At 42.6% G+C, this 16,954-nt stretch overlaps 1 protein-coding gene across 1 annotated transcript; it reads right to left on the bottom strand.

The window, feature by feature from the left end:
• Positions 1-5,003: 5,003 nt before the first annotated feature.
• On the bottom strand, positions 5,004-11,506 carry LOC118370778 (interferon-induced GTP-binding protein Mx1-like; the record flags this gene model as incomplete). The annotated part of the gene is made up of 6 exons (XM_052511403.1): positions 5,004-5,225; positions 5,541-5,804; positions 5,936-6,012; positions 8,700-8,742; positions 11,223-11,345; positions 11,426-11,506. Coding segments are annotated over 6 exons (810 nt in total), but the record flags the coding sequence as incomplete, so codon positions are not given.
• Between the last annotated feature and the right edge of the window lie 5,448 nt (positions 11,507-16,954).

Genomic DNA, 16,954 nt, shown 5'->3' with positions numbered 1-16,954 from the left:
TATCATTTGTTCGTAACATATGTACTGTTTGTTTGTTTATGCATTTCTGTGATTATTTTGTTAGTTACTAAATAAATGATTAAGCAATATTGGTTTATGGATGATTTATAGTAAAGGCTGGGTTCGTGCAGATAACCAACAATTTACGACATTTGGAATAAGACTGACATGAGGTAAAGAATAGTTAATTAATAGAAGACTAATTGATCAGATAAAAATATCTGAAGAGTTATATTCGCTAAATTATAACTTTGTAATCTGAAGATATTCCGTGTTGCCGACTTCCTAGTTAATTACATTTACATGATTAGTTTAATCATATAATAATAATTACAGAAAATTGATTTGATAAAATAACAGTCTTGACTTTTTATGATGCCAAAGACATGACAAACGACTTGCTTGCAGTTGGTTCAGAACAACAAAAGGAGATTTTTTTTTTTTTTTAATAAACATTTGTGGGGAAATTATACCACCACTGAGTAGCGCACTTTGGAGACTGGAAAGGCAAAGGGACATGTGCTTTGCACAGGTATAGCCCTAACTGTGCCCGTGCCTGGTGCAGGCACTCCCTGATGCCTCGCCAGCTGACCTGCACCCAGCTGGTGACGTTCCAGGGCATCTACCCAGCTTATGCAGCCTGACAATATTTATCTCAAACAGTTTAAATCTGACTTTATATGGTAACAGTACTTGTCACTCTGGTTTTGGACTGTTAAGAAAATAGTTTTGTTAAAAATATACATAGATGTCACAATTTGTCCAGTTAATTATAAAACTAGAAATAAATTGTCACAATTTTGTCTGAAAGCCATGCTTTGTTATATTTCGGAACGGTCAGATACCTAGCAACAATGACAGGAAGCAGCCGTGTGGGGAATCGTAGGTGGCTCATTTCAGCTATTTTTTTGTTTGTTCTTGTTTTGTTTTGATGTGTTTTGATTGATTTCATGTCAATGCTAATGGCAAAAGTTCACTAGTTAGCTAACCAACAACCGTAGCTACATATAACTACTTACATTTTGGAAGCTAATAGATTGCATTTAGTTAAAAGATTAGACATCATTGTAATCAGAATATACTATTAACGTATAAATATTATTGGTAACAGAATAAATAGCAGAAGAATAACTGCAGATGAAATAATGTTCTATTGAAAACGGTGCACCCCATGTAGTTATAATTGATTTTGTATCCTATGTTGTGATTCTCACCAAATATGTTTGTGTCATTTCACACCATTCAAACCCTACAATCGAATAAACTGCTTATACCGCTCGTTTAGCCTATAGATCACATATTGCAAACAAATGATCTGAACTAAAAACTCTACACATATTTTTGAATTTCTGTGCATCCATGACAGTCACTAATCAATAGGTATATCCAAAAAGAGCACACGTTTTGTTTCCCGCAAACTAGCATATTATCAACTTCTCTCTTTTGTAACACCAATGTGAGAAGGTTTGTGGAATGGGAAACGGTGTTGCAGTAGTCTAGTGTGTGGTCCGGGAATAATTACAAGTGAACCTGGGGAGCTTTGTGTTCACATTGCCCTAAAAAATGAACCAGACCACGGAATTCAAGTAAACCGAACTCAGACCATCTCTCAAGATGGTCTCAGTTCGGTTCGCCTCGGGGGCTCTTTTGAAGGGTCTAGATTCCTTTGGGGTGTTTACACAGCACAAAATATTCAATGAACCATACTGAGTTCACAAAAAAGGACTGATCGGGACCAAGTGTCAAAACACCCTTTGACAACACAGAAAAACATTTGACAGACAATGTTAATCTTACGAAAAAGGGCCGTCTTCCTATATTGAGGGCCTCCTTGGCAACAGGTCAAAACAGGTAAGTAGAATGGGTAATTATACCAATATGAACATACTGTACATTTGCAAATAAACACGCATAGTTATTAGCTACCATGACGAAAACAGAGGCTGCATAGCTACATTTCAATGGGGCTAGCAAATAGCTAGGCTAAACACAAGACCGTTTTGAATGGCAATCTTTTTGATGTAGGAAAGTTATATAAACGGCTAAACAACGACATGAAAGTGTTCATAAAACAGAAAGGAAAGTTACATTTACAGATGGTGCCAGCATACGGGCTATGAAAAACAGGATGACGAAGGAAGGAAGATGATTACATTTGGGATTGTCAGAAACAGTAGCTAGCTAACAACAACCTGCTAACAACAAACTATTTTATCTCCTTCTGCGGTCGCGAAAAGCCTGTGTAGTCAGGCAGTAGTGTTGTGATTACTTATTCACTACCAACATCAAGTAGTAAGAACTCTTTCTGATTACTATTGAGAAGCCTGTGTAGTAAAGCTGTAGTGTTTTGACTACCTATTTACAACCTATTTACAACCAACATCAAGTAGTAGAAATCTCTAAATGGTTACTACTGGAAACACTAGTTTTCCTACTCAACACAACCAAACTCTACTTGTGCATGAACTACACATTCACTACACAATACGTACAAGTCTCTACATAGTCACTAGTGCACAAATAGGTTTAGTGTAGTAATTCAGTAGTACTTTTCATGTAGGTCTGCTCATGACATTGGACAAAGAGTCTATCATGAATGGGACCATGGGACTGTGAGTTTGATACATTTGTAGGTAGCCTTGTACATGTTTTGCCACAAAGATGAAGACATTGAGTTTACCTAGGAGATGCTGCATTATTCACCACTGTACATGTACCTTTAAAACTTCTTCAAACTTCTTCTTCCTTTTTTCTCAATTTCCGCCTGACTGACGTGCCCAAAGTAAACTGCCTGTTGCTCAGACCCTGACTCCAGGATATGCATATAATTGGAACCATTGGAAATAAGACACTTTGACATTTGTAGAAATGTTAAAATAATGTAGGGGACTATAACACAATAGATATGGTAGGAGAAAATCCAAAGAAAATCAACCAGAATTTATTTTTTGAGAGCTCATGCTCTCCAATGGCATGTATAGGGAAATAATTATATCTCGCTTCCAGTATGCAATTATTATGGCTTCCACTGGGTGTCAGCACTCAATGTTCAAGGTTTCAGGCTTGTTTCTTCCAAAACGAGTAAGAATAATGAGTTTTACTACAGGGACACAGTCTAGGAAATTTGTGTATGCGTGTGTGATGAAGAGGACACGCACCTGCTAATATTGTTTTCCTATTGAACATACTTCTTTCCGTATGAAATATTATAGTTTAATTACATTTTAAGGTATCTGAGGATTTAATAGAAACCTATTTTGACTTGTTGAAACAAAGTTTAGGGGTAGATTTTCAGATTCCTATCTTGGCATGTTGAATGAGTGGATTACTCAAATCGATGGTGCCAACTAAACTGTCTTTTTGGGATATAAAGAAGGATTTTATCTAACAAAACGACACTACATGTTATAGCTGGGACCGTTTGGATGACAAATCAGAGGAGGATTTTCAAAAAGTAAGTGAATATTTAATCGCTATTTGTGTATTTATGAAACCTGTGCCGGTGTAAAAATATTTTTATGTGGAGCGCCGTCCTCAAACAATCGCATGGTATGCTTTCGCTGTAAATCGGACAGTGCAGTTAGATTAACATGAATTTAAGCTTTCAACGGAAAGTTTCACTCGCGCCCTCCAGCTTCACCCGAAGTTGACCCGCTAGCGGAACGCCTAGCCTTATTAACCATCTGTACGAAAGATATTAGATTGGGCAAAACCTTGAAGGCTCTAGTTGCAACATCTTTGTTTTTCATGCATCAATGGCCACAACTTCTTTGGGAAAACCAAAGGACCTGTGATCTTGGGACATATTGTGCAATAGCCTGTAGAAAGCAATCAGAAGCATTCGGAAGTGCCTTTCCCTTCACATTTAAATTATATTTCATTGATTTCCAGATCAATTATCCAGTCCAAGTACAGCATCATATCAAAACAGAATACAAATCATCTTTGGACATGCTATCCCCACCTCACCCCCCTCTTTCTAAGTGGAAAACAATACAAATGGTTGCTCAAAAAATAACTAAGAGCAATTGTTAGATTACAAACACGTAGCACATTTAATTCTAATGACTGACAAGTGTGTAGTTGGCAAAGAGGGCAATAAAACAATCAAAAACAATATTATTAATCTCAAGAGATGAACTGCCACCATTATGCCAACGACAGTCAGAGTAAAAGTCAACCAAAAAGTAAAATAATTAACATACAAATATGTGGGTTAAAACTGCAATAATATGTCATGTTTTTTGATGGAATTTGAATAATCAGTTAATACTAGTATCAAATCAATAAGTAGATAAAAAGTTAGTGTGAAAAATGAAACCTATAGTTGAACATGCACTTTACTCTGTGAACACAACATATTGAGAATGCTCTGTTCAATTTTTAAAGGCCCAGTGCAGTCAACATTTAGATTTTCCTGTGTTTTATGTATATTTCCAGACTATGAGGTTGGAATAATACTCTGAAATTGTGAAAATGCCCTTTCAGCTGTTTTAAAAGACCGCCTGCAATTTCAGCTTGTTTAGGTGGGATGAAATTCTGGCCTGCCTGGTGACATCATTAGTTAATAGACCAACAAGAAAGGGTTCCAAACCTCTCTGCCAGCAACATATCATTTTCAGTTTCTCTCCCCACTCAAACCACTCCCAGATATTAGGAGCAAAATTCTTGCTTGAGAAATTGCTCTTTTCTAAGAAGCTATTTTTATTTATTTTTGACAATTTTAATTGAAAACAATCCCACTAAGATACTTAATTGTTACCCAGAAAAGATTTGATATTGAAATGAAAATGCCTGCATTTGACCTTTAATGAACAAGAGGCCTTTGACTGTCAGCTAAGAGCACAGTATGTATGATTTTGGTAATATATTGACACACACTTCAATTTTGAAATATCAATTACCTCAATGTCAAAGAATGATTATCAAGTTGTATGACAAGAGTCAGAGGGAAGGCAGTCCATTTAGACATCACATAACATGGGACTACAGTATTGAGAGTCCTAAAACTCACTAAGTTTTTCCTGGGCCTTTTTCAGGCGGTCCAGGCGTTGATGCAGGTCTGCTCTCCTGCGGCCTTCCATAGAGTCTTCGCTCAGCAGTTTGACAACATCAGCTCCGTCTCTCTGATCCATAATCTGGATACAAAGCATCTTGGCTGACTCCTTAAGCATGAATTGCAGGATCAGCATGGGCACGTAGTCTGCCAGGCGCTGGTAGATAATCTAGGTGTGGGGTGAAGGACACAGACAATGATGCTGCATGGTAAAACATGCAATTGAAAAGCTATGTAATTACTCCTATGTATGTCTTTTAGAAAAAAGACACCACTTGAATTCTGTTTAAGTACCACATCCGTTCCTTTTTTTCTCTCCGAATTGCTCTTGTATATCCGGTATGGACTCTAACATGCGAAACCTGGCCCCTGGGGTTCTGGGTGGGGCAGTACTTCCTGAGCTTTCCCAGTGTATGGCCTCCTTGACTAAAGGTAGAATCTCCACCCCCACCTATTATGAAAAACAAACTGCTGTCAAACATACCTCATAGTAGACCCCAAGTTTATCTGGGGTCAGCTTCCTGCTATCAAATGTGGTAGAGTTGAATGTAGCAGTGATGTCCTCAATTTCCTCTGGGTCATAAAAACGCTCTTCCTCAATGGCTTCTTTGAACTGAGCTTTATGATCCTTCAAGCCCTTGATGAAAATACTGTCCTGAGTGTACACAAATCGCTCCATATTGATGTATTCTTTGATTCTCTTCTCAACTTTGGTTTCCTGTTTAGTCTGGATTTCGTCAATCTTAGTCTGAGGAATTTTGTTGTGTGACTGACAGTTAACTACATGAGTGACTCAAACAACAGTATATCATTGATTATCTATTTTAACTTCACAACCATAATCTATGATGTAAAATATATTATTTAACTTTAACTCACCAAAGCCATGGATCTGAGCTGAGGAAAGCTTTTGAAACAAGCTTCACACACATCTCTAAACTCTGCTTGTACCATACCTTGAGAGAAAAAAAATATATATGTCAATAAAGATTTGAAGGCTTGTTTCCTGGTCGATATTCAACATTAGTTCTATACACTAAAAAATAAGGGTTCCTCAAGGGTTCTTTAGGACGGGTGTTGGTTCTATGGGGAACCATAATCACCCAAAGAAGCTTTGGAGCTCTTCAATGGTTCTTTGTAGTTCACAAACGGGTTCTTTGCTCTTTTAGTAATAATTAAAATGTAGGGGAGGTGGCTCATTTAGAATATTTTGGGGCATGGTTTGTGCACAGCTCTTTTTGTGCAACTGTGAGTGTGAGTGTCATTCCAGTTCATCTCATGTGTTGTGATATGCCATTGCATATTTTATATGACTATAGCCTTTGACGGCGTCTTGTGAAAGACTCATGTACGGCCTTGTGCCAACTGAGAAAGTCTGACCAAATCATTCAGAGGTTCTCAATTCTCTCCTCAGGGACACCCAGCTGTTCCAGAGGTAGCTCACTTGATTCAACTTTTTGATTAACACAATAAAAACACCAATGGGATTTTAACAAAATGATATGCCCTCACCCTTTGATCCAACAGGTCTCAGACATGCTCAATGGGATTGAGATCCGTTCTCTTCGCTGGCCATTACAGAACACTGACATTCCTGTTTTGCAGGAAATCACGCACAGAACGAGCAGTATGGCTGGTGGCATTGTCATAATGGATGGTCATGTTAGGATGAGCCTGCAGGCAGGGTACCACATGAGGGAGGAGGATGTCTTCCCTGTAAGCGTTGAGATAGCCTTTCATGACAACAAGCTCAGTCCGATGATGCTATGACACACCGCCCCAGACCATAACGGACCCTCCACCTTCAAATCAATCCCGCTCCAGTGTACAGGCCTCGGTGTAACGCTCATTCCTTCGACGATAAACGTGAATCCGACCATCACCCCTGGTGAGACAAAACTGCGACTCTTCAGTGAAGAGCACTTTTTGCCAGTCCTGTCTGGTCCAGTGACAGTGGGTTAGTGCCCATAGGCAATGTTGGAGGCCGGTGATGTCTGGTGAGGACCTGCCTTACAACAGGCCTACAAGCCCCCAGTCCAACCTCTGTCAGCATATTGCGCACAGTCTGAGCACTGATGGAGGGATTGTGTGTTCCTGATGTAATTCTGGCAGTTGTTGCCATCCTGTACCTGTCCCGCAGGTGTGATGTTCGGGTGTAGCGATCCTGTGCAGATGTTTTTAAACGTGGTTTGCCACTGCGAGGATGGTCAGCTGTCCATCCTGTCTCCGTGTAGCGCTGTCTTAGGCATCTCACAGTACAGACATTGCAATTTATTGCCCTGGCCACATCTGCAGTCCTCATGCCTCCTTGCGGCAAGCCTAAGGCATGTTCACACAGAGAGCAGGGACCCTGGGCATCTTTATTTTGGTGTTTTTCAGAGTCAGTAGAAAGGCCTCTTTAGTGTCCTACATTTTCATAGCTGTGACCTTAATTGCCTACCGTCTGTAAGCTGTTAGTGTCTTAACGATCCTTCCCCAGGTGCATGTTCATTAATGGTTTACTTTAATGTAATACTATTGGTCAACAACTCAGTTTTTTAATCCAAACAACTCAGATGCTTATTAAAGGGTCTTAGAATCATTGTTCTTTCTCTTATGTTCCTGTCCTGCTGTGGTGAGATACACACTCTTTTTCTCTATCTCTTTCTTTATTTCTCTTTCCCTCTCCCATGAGCCATGGTACAAACCATGGATTCTTTGTCTTTCTCTCTCTCTAACCATGCTTGAAATTATGCTTTGTAATACTTGTTAATGTTTTGTAATTTAAGCTTTATGCCTTGTATGTGAATAAATTAATTTTACAAAGTAATTAAATACACTTGTATTTAGAATTCCATTCCTAATTCCGTATTACTGTAACTCAACTATAGAGTTCTTGCATATTGATGTGTATGTTATGGAATCAGATAATTCCTTTCATGAGCTAATTGCATAGTCTTCTGAGTCGCATGTGAGGGAAATCAGGCGAGGCAATCATTTGAGAAACCAAGGCTGTGGTGATTGACAGAGTCGAAAGCCTTGGCCAGGTCGATGAATACGGCTGCACCGTAATGTCTCTTATCGATGGCGGTTATGATATCGTTTAGGACCTTGAGCGTGGCTGAGGTGCACCCATGACCAACTCTGAAACCAGATTGCAAAGCGGAAAAGGTATGGTGGGATTCGAAGTGGTCGGTAATCTGTTTGTTAACTTGGCTTTCGAAGACCTTAGAAAGACAGGGTAGGATAGATATAGGTCTGTAGCAGTTTGGGTCTAGATTGTCTCCCGCTTTGAAGAGGGACATGACCGCGACAGCTTTCCAATCTTTGGGAATCTCAGACGATACGAAAGAGAGGTTAAAAAGTCTGCTGCCTCAGTTTGTATGATGGCAATTTGCATATACTCCAGAATGCATTTCAGCCCTGCCACAAAAGGACCAGCTGACATCAAGTCAGTGATTATCTTGTTAACACAGGTGTGAGTGTTGACGAGGACAGGGCTGGAAACCACTCTGTCATGCTGATTGAGTTCAAATAACAGTCTGGAAGCTTATTAATTAACCACCACACTACCGAGAGCGTTTTCATCTATATACTTCGTAGCTGACTATTTACCACCACAAACCGATGATAGCACTAAGACCACACTCAACGAGCTGTATACGGCCATAAGCAAACAGGAAAATGATCATCCTGAGGCGGCTCTCCTAGTGGCAGGGGACTATAATGCAGGAAAACTTAAATCCGTTTTACCTCATTTCTACCAGCATGTTAAATGTGCAACTAGAGGGACAAAAATGCGTACAAAGCTATCCCTCACCCTCCATTTGGAAAATCTGACCATAATTCTATCCTCCTGATTCCTACGTGCAAGCAGATATTTAAGCAGGAAGCACCAGAGACTCAGTCAATAAAAAAAGTGTTCAGATGAAGCAGATGCTAAGCTACAGGACTGTTTGCTAGCACAGACTGGAATATGTTCCGGGATTCTTCTTATGGCATTGAGGTGTACACCACATCAGTCACTGGCTTCATCAACAAGTGCATCGATGACGTTGTCCCCACAGTGACTGTACGCACATACCCCAACCAGAAGCCATGGATTACAGGCAACATCCTCACTGAGATAAAGGGTAGAGCTGATGCTTTCAAGGAGCGAAACGTTAACCTGGAAGCTTATAAGAAATCCCGCTATGCCCTCCGACGAACCATCAAACAGGCAAAGCGTCAATACAGGACTAAGATCGAATCGTACAATACCAGCTCCGACAGTCGTTGGATGTGGCAGGGCTTGCAAACTATTACAGACTATAAAGGGAAACACAGTGGAGAGCTGCCCAGTGACACAAGCCTACCAGATGAGCCAAATTACTTCTATGATCGTTTCGAGGCAAGTAACACTGAAACATGCATGAGAGGATCAGCTGTTTCGGATGACTGTGGGATCACGCTATCCGCAGCCGATGTGAGTAAGAACTTTAAACAGGTCAACATTCACAAGGTCGCAAGAACAGATGGATTACCAGGAAGTGTACTCCGAACATGCGCTGACCAACTGACATGTGTCTTCACTGACATTTTCAACCTGTCCCTGTTTGAGTCTGTAATAACAACATGTTTCAAGTAGACCAGCATAGTCCCTGTGCCCAAGAACACTAAGGTAACCTGCCTAAATGACTAACGACCCGTAACCCTCACGTCTGTAGCCATGAAGTGCTTTGAAAGGCTTCTCATGGCTCACATCAACACCATTATCCAAGAAACCCCAGACCCACTCCAATTTGAATACCCCCACAACAGATCCGCAGATTATGCAATCTCTATTGCACTCCACACTGCCCATTCACACCTGTACAAAAGGAACACCGATGTGAGAATGCTATTCATTGATAACAGCTCAGCATTCAACACCATACTGCCCTAAAAGCTCATCATTAAGCTAAGGACCCTGGGACTAAACACCTCCCTCTAGAACTGGATCCTGGACTTCCTTACGGGCTGCCCCCAGGTGGTGAGGGTAGGTAACAACACATCCGCCATGCTGATCCTCAACACAGGGGCCCCTAAGGGGTGCATGCTCAGTCTCCTCCTATACTCCCTGTTTACTCATGACTGCACTGCCAGGCAGGACTCCAACACCATCATTAAGTTTGCCGATGACACAGCAGTGGTAGGCCTGATCACCGACAACGACGAGACACCCTACTGGGAGGAGGTCAGAGACCTGACCGTATGGTGCAAGGACAACAACCTCTCCCTCAACATGATCAAGCAAAGGAGATGATTGTGGACTACAGGAAAAGGAAGACTGAGCATGCCCCCATTCTCATCTACGGGGCTGCTGTTCTACAGCTGCACCATCGAGCGCATCCTGACTGGTTGCATCACTGCGTGGTATGGCAACTGCTCACCCTCCGACCGCAAAGCACTAAAGAGGGCACAGCCCAGCACATCACTGGGGCCAGGCTTCATGCCATCCAGGACCTCTATACCAGGTGGTGTCAGAGGAAGGCACTAAAAATTGTCAGACTCCAGCCACCCTAGTCATAAACTGTTCTCTCTGCCACCGCACAACAAGCGCTACCGGAGCGCCAAGTCTAAGTCCAAGAGGCTTCTAAACAGCTTCTACACCCAAGCCATAAGACTCCTGAACATCTAATCAAATGGCCAGCCTGACTATTTGCATTCTCCCCCCCTTTACGCTGCCACTACTCTCTTTTATTATCTATGTATAGTCACTTTAATAACTCTACCTACATGTACATATTATCTCAACTAACCGGTTCCCCTGCACATTTACTCTGCAATGGTACACCCTGTATATAGCCTCGCTATTGTTATTTTACTGATGCGCTTTAATTATTTGTTACTTTTATTTCTTTTTTAAAGGTATTTTTCATAACTGAATTGTTGGTTAAGGGCTTGTAAGTAAGCATTTCACTGTAAGGTAATAATAACCTGCTGTATTTGGCGCATGTGACAAATACAATTTGATTTGATTTGAAAGCATTTTATTCTAGATTTTCTTGTATCTAGAAACACTCACTAGTTTCTCTGTTTATACCTCTGGTACCAGAATTGGTTCTGGGTTCTGAGATTAGTGACAATATAAGCCTAATTTCAACAGTGTAACATAGATTTGAACAATTCTATGAACATTTTTTTCCTCAGGTTTCTATGCACTCACCTCCGTCAGATCGGGCCCCATCTTTTTACGTTCCAGTGGAGGACCAGTGCTATACTTCTTCAGTTCTGTTTTAACAGTCTCAAGATGCTCTCTGATTTGGTCTGTCAAGTATGGAAGTGATGTCTGTTGGGAAACAATTCAATGAATTGACTTAGCAATCTTAGCATTGAATGTAATAGTCAATGGCAAGTTTACAGTCTTACCTTTATATGATCTACCAGGTCTTGTGTGAGCTTAGTGGCAAGGCATTGTGTTGTAACTTTGTTTTGCTCAAGAAGTGGACTGTAATTGAGAGGCACAGAAAAGTTTTAGTTGACTTGTGTACTAGCGAGCCAACAACCAATGTGAGAATATGTTTGTTTCCACATGCCCTTAGCACTAGTACGGATAAGGAATATGTACATAAGGATATATGAATGAGTGATGGTACAGAGCAGCATACAGTAGATGGTATCGAGTACAGTATATACATATGAGATGAGTGTGTAGACAAAGTAAACAAGTGACATAGTTAAAGTGGCTAGTGATACATGTATTACATAAGGATGCAGTCGATGATGTAGAGTACAGTATATACGTATGCATATGAGATGAATAATGTAGGGTAAGTAACATTATATAAGGTAGCATTGTTTAAAGTGGCTAGTGATATATTTACATCATTTCCCATCAATTCCCATTATTAAAGTGGCTGGAGTTGGGTCAGTGTCAATGACAGTGTGTTGGCAGCAGCCACTCAATGTTAGTGGTGGCTGTTTAACAGTCTGATGGCCTTGAGATAGAAGCTGTTTTTCAGTCTCTCGGTCCCAGCTTTGATGCACCTGTACTGACCTCGCCTTCTGGATGATAGCGGGGTGAACAGGCAGTGGTTCGGGTGGTTGATGTCCTTGATGATCTTTATGGCCTTCCTGTAACATCGGGGGGTGTAGGTGTCCTGGAGGGCAGGTAGTTTGCCCCCGGTGATGCGTTGTGCAGTCCTCACTACCCTCTGGAGAGCCTTATGGTTGAGGGCGGAGCAGTTGCCGTACCAGGCGGTGATACAGCCCGCCAGGATGCTCTCGATTGTGCATCTGTAGAAGTTTGTGAGTGCTTTTGGTAACAAGCCGAATTTCTTCAGCCTCCTGAGGTTGAAGAGGCGCTGCTGCGCCTTCTTCACGACGCTGTCAGTGTGAGTGGACCAATTCAGTTTGTCTGTGATGTGTATGCCGAGGAACTTAAAACTTGCTACCCTCTCCACTACTGTTCCATCGATGTGGATAGGGGGGTGTTCCCTCTGCTGTTTCCTGAAGTCCACAATCATCTCCTTAGTTTTGTTGACGTTGAGTGTGAGGTTATTTTCCTGACACCACACTCCGAGGGCCCTCACCTCCTCCCTGTAGGCCGTCTCGTCGTTGTTGGTAATCAAGCCTACCACTGTTGTGTCGTCCGCAAACTTGATGATTGAGTTGGAGGCGTGCGTGGCCACGCAGTCGTGGGTGAACAGGGAGTACAGGAGAGGGCTCAGAACGCACCCTTGTGGGGCCCATTGTTGAGGATCAGCGGGGAGGAGATGTTGTTGCCTACCCTCACCACCTGGGGGCAGCCCGTCAGGAAGTCCAGTACCCAGTTGCACAGGGCGGGGTCGAGACCCAGGGTCTCGAGCTTGATGACGAGCTTGGAGGGTACGATGGTGTTGAATGCCGAGCTGTAGTCGATGAACAGCATTCTCACATAGGTATTCCTCTTGTCCAGGTGGGTTAGGGCAGTGTGCAGTGTGGTTGAGATTGCATCGTCTGTGGACCTATTTGGGCGGTAAGCAAATTGGAGTGGGTCTAGGGTGTCAGGTAGGGTGGAGGTGATATGGTCCTTGACTAGTCTCTCAAAGCACTTCATGATGACGGAAGTGAGTGCTACGGGGCGGTAGTCGTTTAGCTCAGTTACCTTAGATTTCTTGGGAACAGGAACAATGGTGGCCCTCTTGAAGCATGTGGGAACAGCAGACTGGTATAGGGATTGATTGAATATGTCCGTAAACACACCGGCCAGCTGGTCTGCGCATGCTCTGAGGGCGCGGCTGGGGATGCCGTCTGGGCCTGCAGCCTTGCGAGGGTTAACACGTTTAAATGTCTTACTCACCTCGGCTGCAGTGAAGGAGAGACCGCATGTTTTCGTTGCAGGCCGTGTCAGTGGCACTGTATTGTACTCAAAGCGGGCAAAAAAGTTATTTAGTCTGCCTGGGAGCAAGACATCCTGGTCCGTGACTGGGCTGGGTAAAAAAAAATATATATATATATATATATATATATATATATATATATATATATATAATAATGCACACATTTGCCTTGTTGAGAGTGTGAGATCTGCTAACTTGCCCTTATCAACTGTTCTTACATTTGAGAATTGAACATTTACAAATAGTTATCTTTAAATTACACGGTCAAACAAAAGTGATAAGCCTGGTTTTTCTTACCAAACCCGAAATATAGTAGATGCAATGGTAGTAGGTTTTTTGGGTCTCCCTGTGTGTTCAGGCTAGAGACTTAACGTTTCTTGTAGTGGCTGCAGCTCAATCCCATCTTTTCATCAAAATAAAGTTGCACCTATTGCATGACATGGGGCTTGTGAAAGTGGTATTTTTCTAAACAAGAAAATCATCACACAACACAAACCGCTTACCTCCGATCAGTCCGTCAGGCTGTTTGGCGTGTTTATCTGACTGGATAAGAAAATATATAAATATAATAATAATAATGATGTCACCTCCACTTTTAAAACCAAGGTGGCGCCCCTGATCTTGGGAGTACCATTACTGTTGAATGTCACCATTTCAGACAAGGCAGTATTTTAAGAGAGCCCTTACTTACATTCAAAGGTCAATTAACATTAAAACGCCATTTAGCTAACAGCTGATCATTGATCATGATTGATGTAAATCTGCTAGTTAGCTAGCTTGATTTATTTTACTGATTGTGATTTACCTCTCTGTCTTTCTGCCATGCTCTGCTGTGTGTATCATCCAACCAGACTGAATATTGATGATGATGTAAGCTAAATCAAGTGTTATCAAGTGTTAATCAAATGTTATGCTGCTGTGGCAGTACTGTTGAAATTTAAACTAGGTAGCTAGCTACACACACTTGACCGTGTGACCAAATCTCTCAAGTCATGCATGTTGGATACCTGGCGCGCAATCGCCGTACAGGGCAGACTGGGGAAAGGGCTCCTAAAGATCAGTACAGAGCAGATCAACAGGTGCAACTAGCGGACAGGGTTTGGCGAACTTGACAAAGACTTGTGGGCAGTGGATTCTGAACAACAATGAAAAAAAATAATTTGGGGGGAAATTATACCACCACCCAAAAGGGCACTTGAGGCTGGAAGGGCAAAGGGCTCTGCGCAGGTAGAGCCCTATCTGTGCACGTGCCTGGGTGACATATAACAGGCTGTCTGAGGGAGATATAGCCATAAAGCCCTTAAAGAACCAGGATCAATAGAAAATATTTGTGATTTCCACAGTGGAAGACAATCAATTTCCAGCTGACTGCATCTGTGATCCATGTGGTATTTTCGTATGATTTGTTTTATGTTTCAGGAACCATGGCCCTCTGATTTAAAACACGTTTGACTGAGATTGCTTTATAAGGGCTTGGCACAATGCTATGGTCCAACCAGAAGGATTCCCTCTCTACCATGTATGGTGCTATTATGTTGTTGCACTGAATTACTAGTAGAAGAAATTCAGAAATGGCACAAAATCAAAATGTAGGTTAAAAATTATATTGTTCTTATTAATAATGTCCCTGTTGTCCTTATCCAGAAAAAGGACCAACCCACATAGTTAAAAATATTAGCTCTGATCCATTGCGGGGACAAAGTCACCAGATGCTTGCTGAGCGTGCATTCAGTTGTGTTGAGGCCTGTCGTGCTCCAGCTCTATTTCTTCCCCATGCAGCCTCCTTCCTTCTCCATTCTCTCTCTGCGCTGAGTCTCTGGACCCCTATTAATCACCACCGTGACACCAGATTGCAAATGACATTAGGTATCAATCTATCAACCCATCACTGTTCTGCTCCCTTACCACCGTCCTAGAGGAACAGCCAACCGGTGCTCTCAGCATAGGAAAAGTTCATCACAAATAACACAAAAAGGGTGAGAGAGAGAGAGAGAGAGAGAGAGAGAGAGAGAGAGAGAGAGGGAGGGAAAAGTTTGACAGAAATCAGAAATAACATTTAGCATTTTAAATAGCTGCCCAATCAACCGATCCCCATTAATTAAAGGACACTGCCCGTCACAGCTGAACCGAAATCTCACTCAAATTTACTGTAAAACAGAGTCAGGTAGAATTCTATTTTTTCTCCCTCACGGTAAACCACGTAACCTGGGCTACAGACTTCATCATAATTGGATGAGGACGATTTATGCTGGGCAGAGCAAGAGCAATGATATGGAACCCCCCTGACTGAGTCAGTCAGTGAGGTATAGTAAGTGGATTTCATACACTGGCCAGTTATTAACTCACATCCATCCCCATCTCCATCCCATCTCGGAGGATGAATTATCAATGACTTATTCTGGCATTGTTGCTTAATTGAGGAGAGTTTAATATGCAAAACATTTATTTAGTGGAGCTGAAGTTGGAACCAGATGTGAAGGGGATTAGGATAATCATGTGCTCGAAGACTGAAACCACAGCCAACAGAATACACAGTATCCTGCTCATATTACTCCAGTGCTAGCCTCTCTACACTGGCTTCCTGTCAAAGCAAGGGCTGATTTCAGGTTTTACTGCTAACCTACAAAGCATTACATGGGCTTGCTCCTACCTACCTCTCTGATTTGGTCCTGCCGCCTACACGTACGCTACGGTCACAAGACGCAGGCCTCCTAATTGTCCCTAGAATTTCTAAGCAAACAGCTGGAGGCAGGGCTTTCTCCTATAGAGCTCCATTTTTATGGAACGGTCTGCCTACCCATGTCAGAGACGCAAACTCGGTCTCAACCTTTAAGTCTTTACTGAAGACTCATCTCTTCAGTGGGTCATATGATTGAGTGTAGTCTGGCCCAGGAGTGGGAAGGTGAACGGAAAGGCTCTGGAGCAACGAACCGCCCTTGCTGTCTCTGCCTGGCCGGTTCCCCTCTTTCCACTGGGATTCTCTGCCTCTAACCCTGTTACGGGGCTGAGTCACTGGCTTGCTGGGGCTCTCTCGTGCCGTCCCTGGGGGGTGCGTCACCTGGGTGGGTTGATTCACTGTTGTGGTCGGCCTGTCTGGGTGCCCCCCCCCTTGGGTTGTACCGTGGCGGAGATCTTTGTGGGCTATACTGGCCTTGTCTCAGGATGGTAAGTTGGTGGGTTGAAGATATCCCTCTAGTGGTGTGGGGGATGTGCTTTGGCAAAGTGGGTGGGGTTATATCCTTCCTGTTTGGCCCTGTCCGGGGTGTCCTCGGATGGGGCCACAGTGTCTCCTGACCCTCCTGTCTCAGCCTCCAGTATTTATGCTGCAGTAGTTTATGTGTCGGGGGCTAGGGTCAGTTTGTTATATCTGGAGTACTTCTCCTGTCCTATTCGGTGTCCTGTGTGAATCTAAGTGTGCGTTCTCTAATTCTCTCCTTCTCTCTTTCTTTCTCTCTCTCGGAGGACCTGAGCCCTAGGACCATGTCCCAGGACTACCTGACATGAGGACTCCTTGCTGTCCCCAGTCCACCTGGCCATGCTCCTGCTCCAGTTTCAACTGACCTGAGCCCTAGGACCG

This window comes from Oncorhynchus keta, chromosome 1, assembly GCF_023373465.1.
Source record: "Oncorhynchus keta strain PuntledgeMale-10-30-2019 chromosome 1, Oket_V2, whole genome shotgun sequence".
NCBI lineage: Eukaryota > Metazoa > Chordata > Actinopteri > Salmoniformes > Salmonidae > Oncorhynchus > Oncorhynchus keta.
The sequence above is the reverse complement of the archived record's forward strand: the minus strand, read 5'-3'. Positions and strand labels throughout refer to the sequence as shown.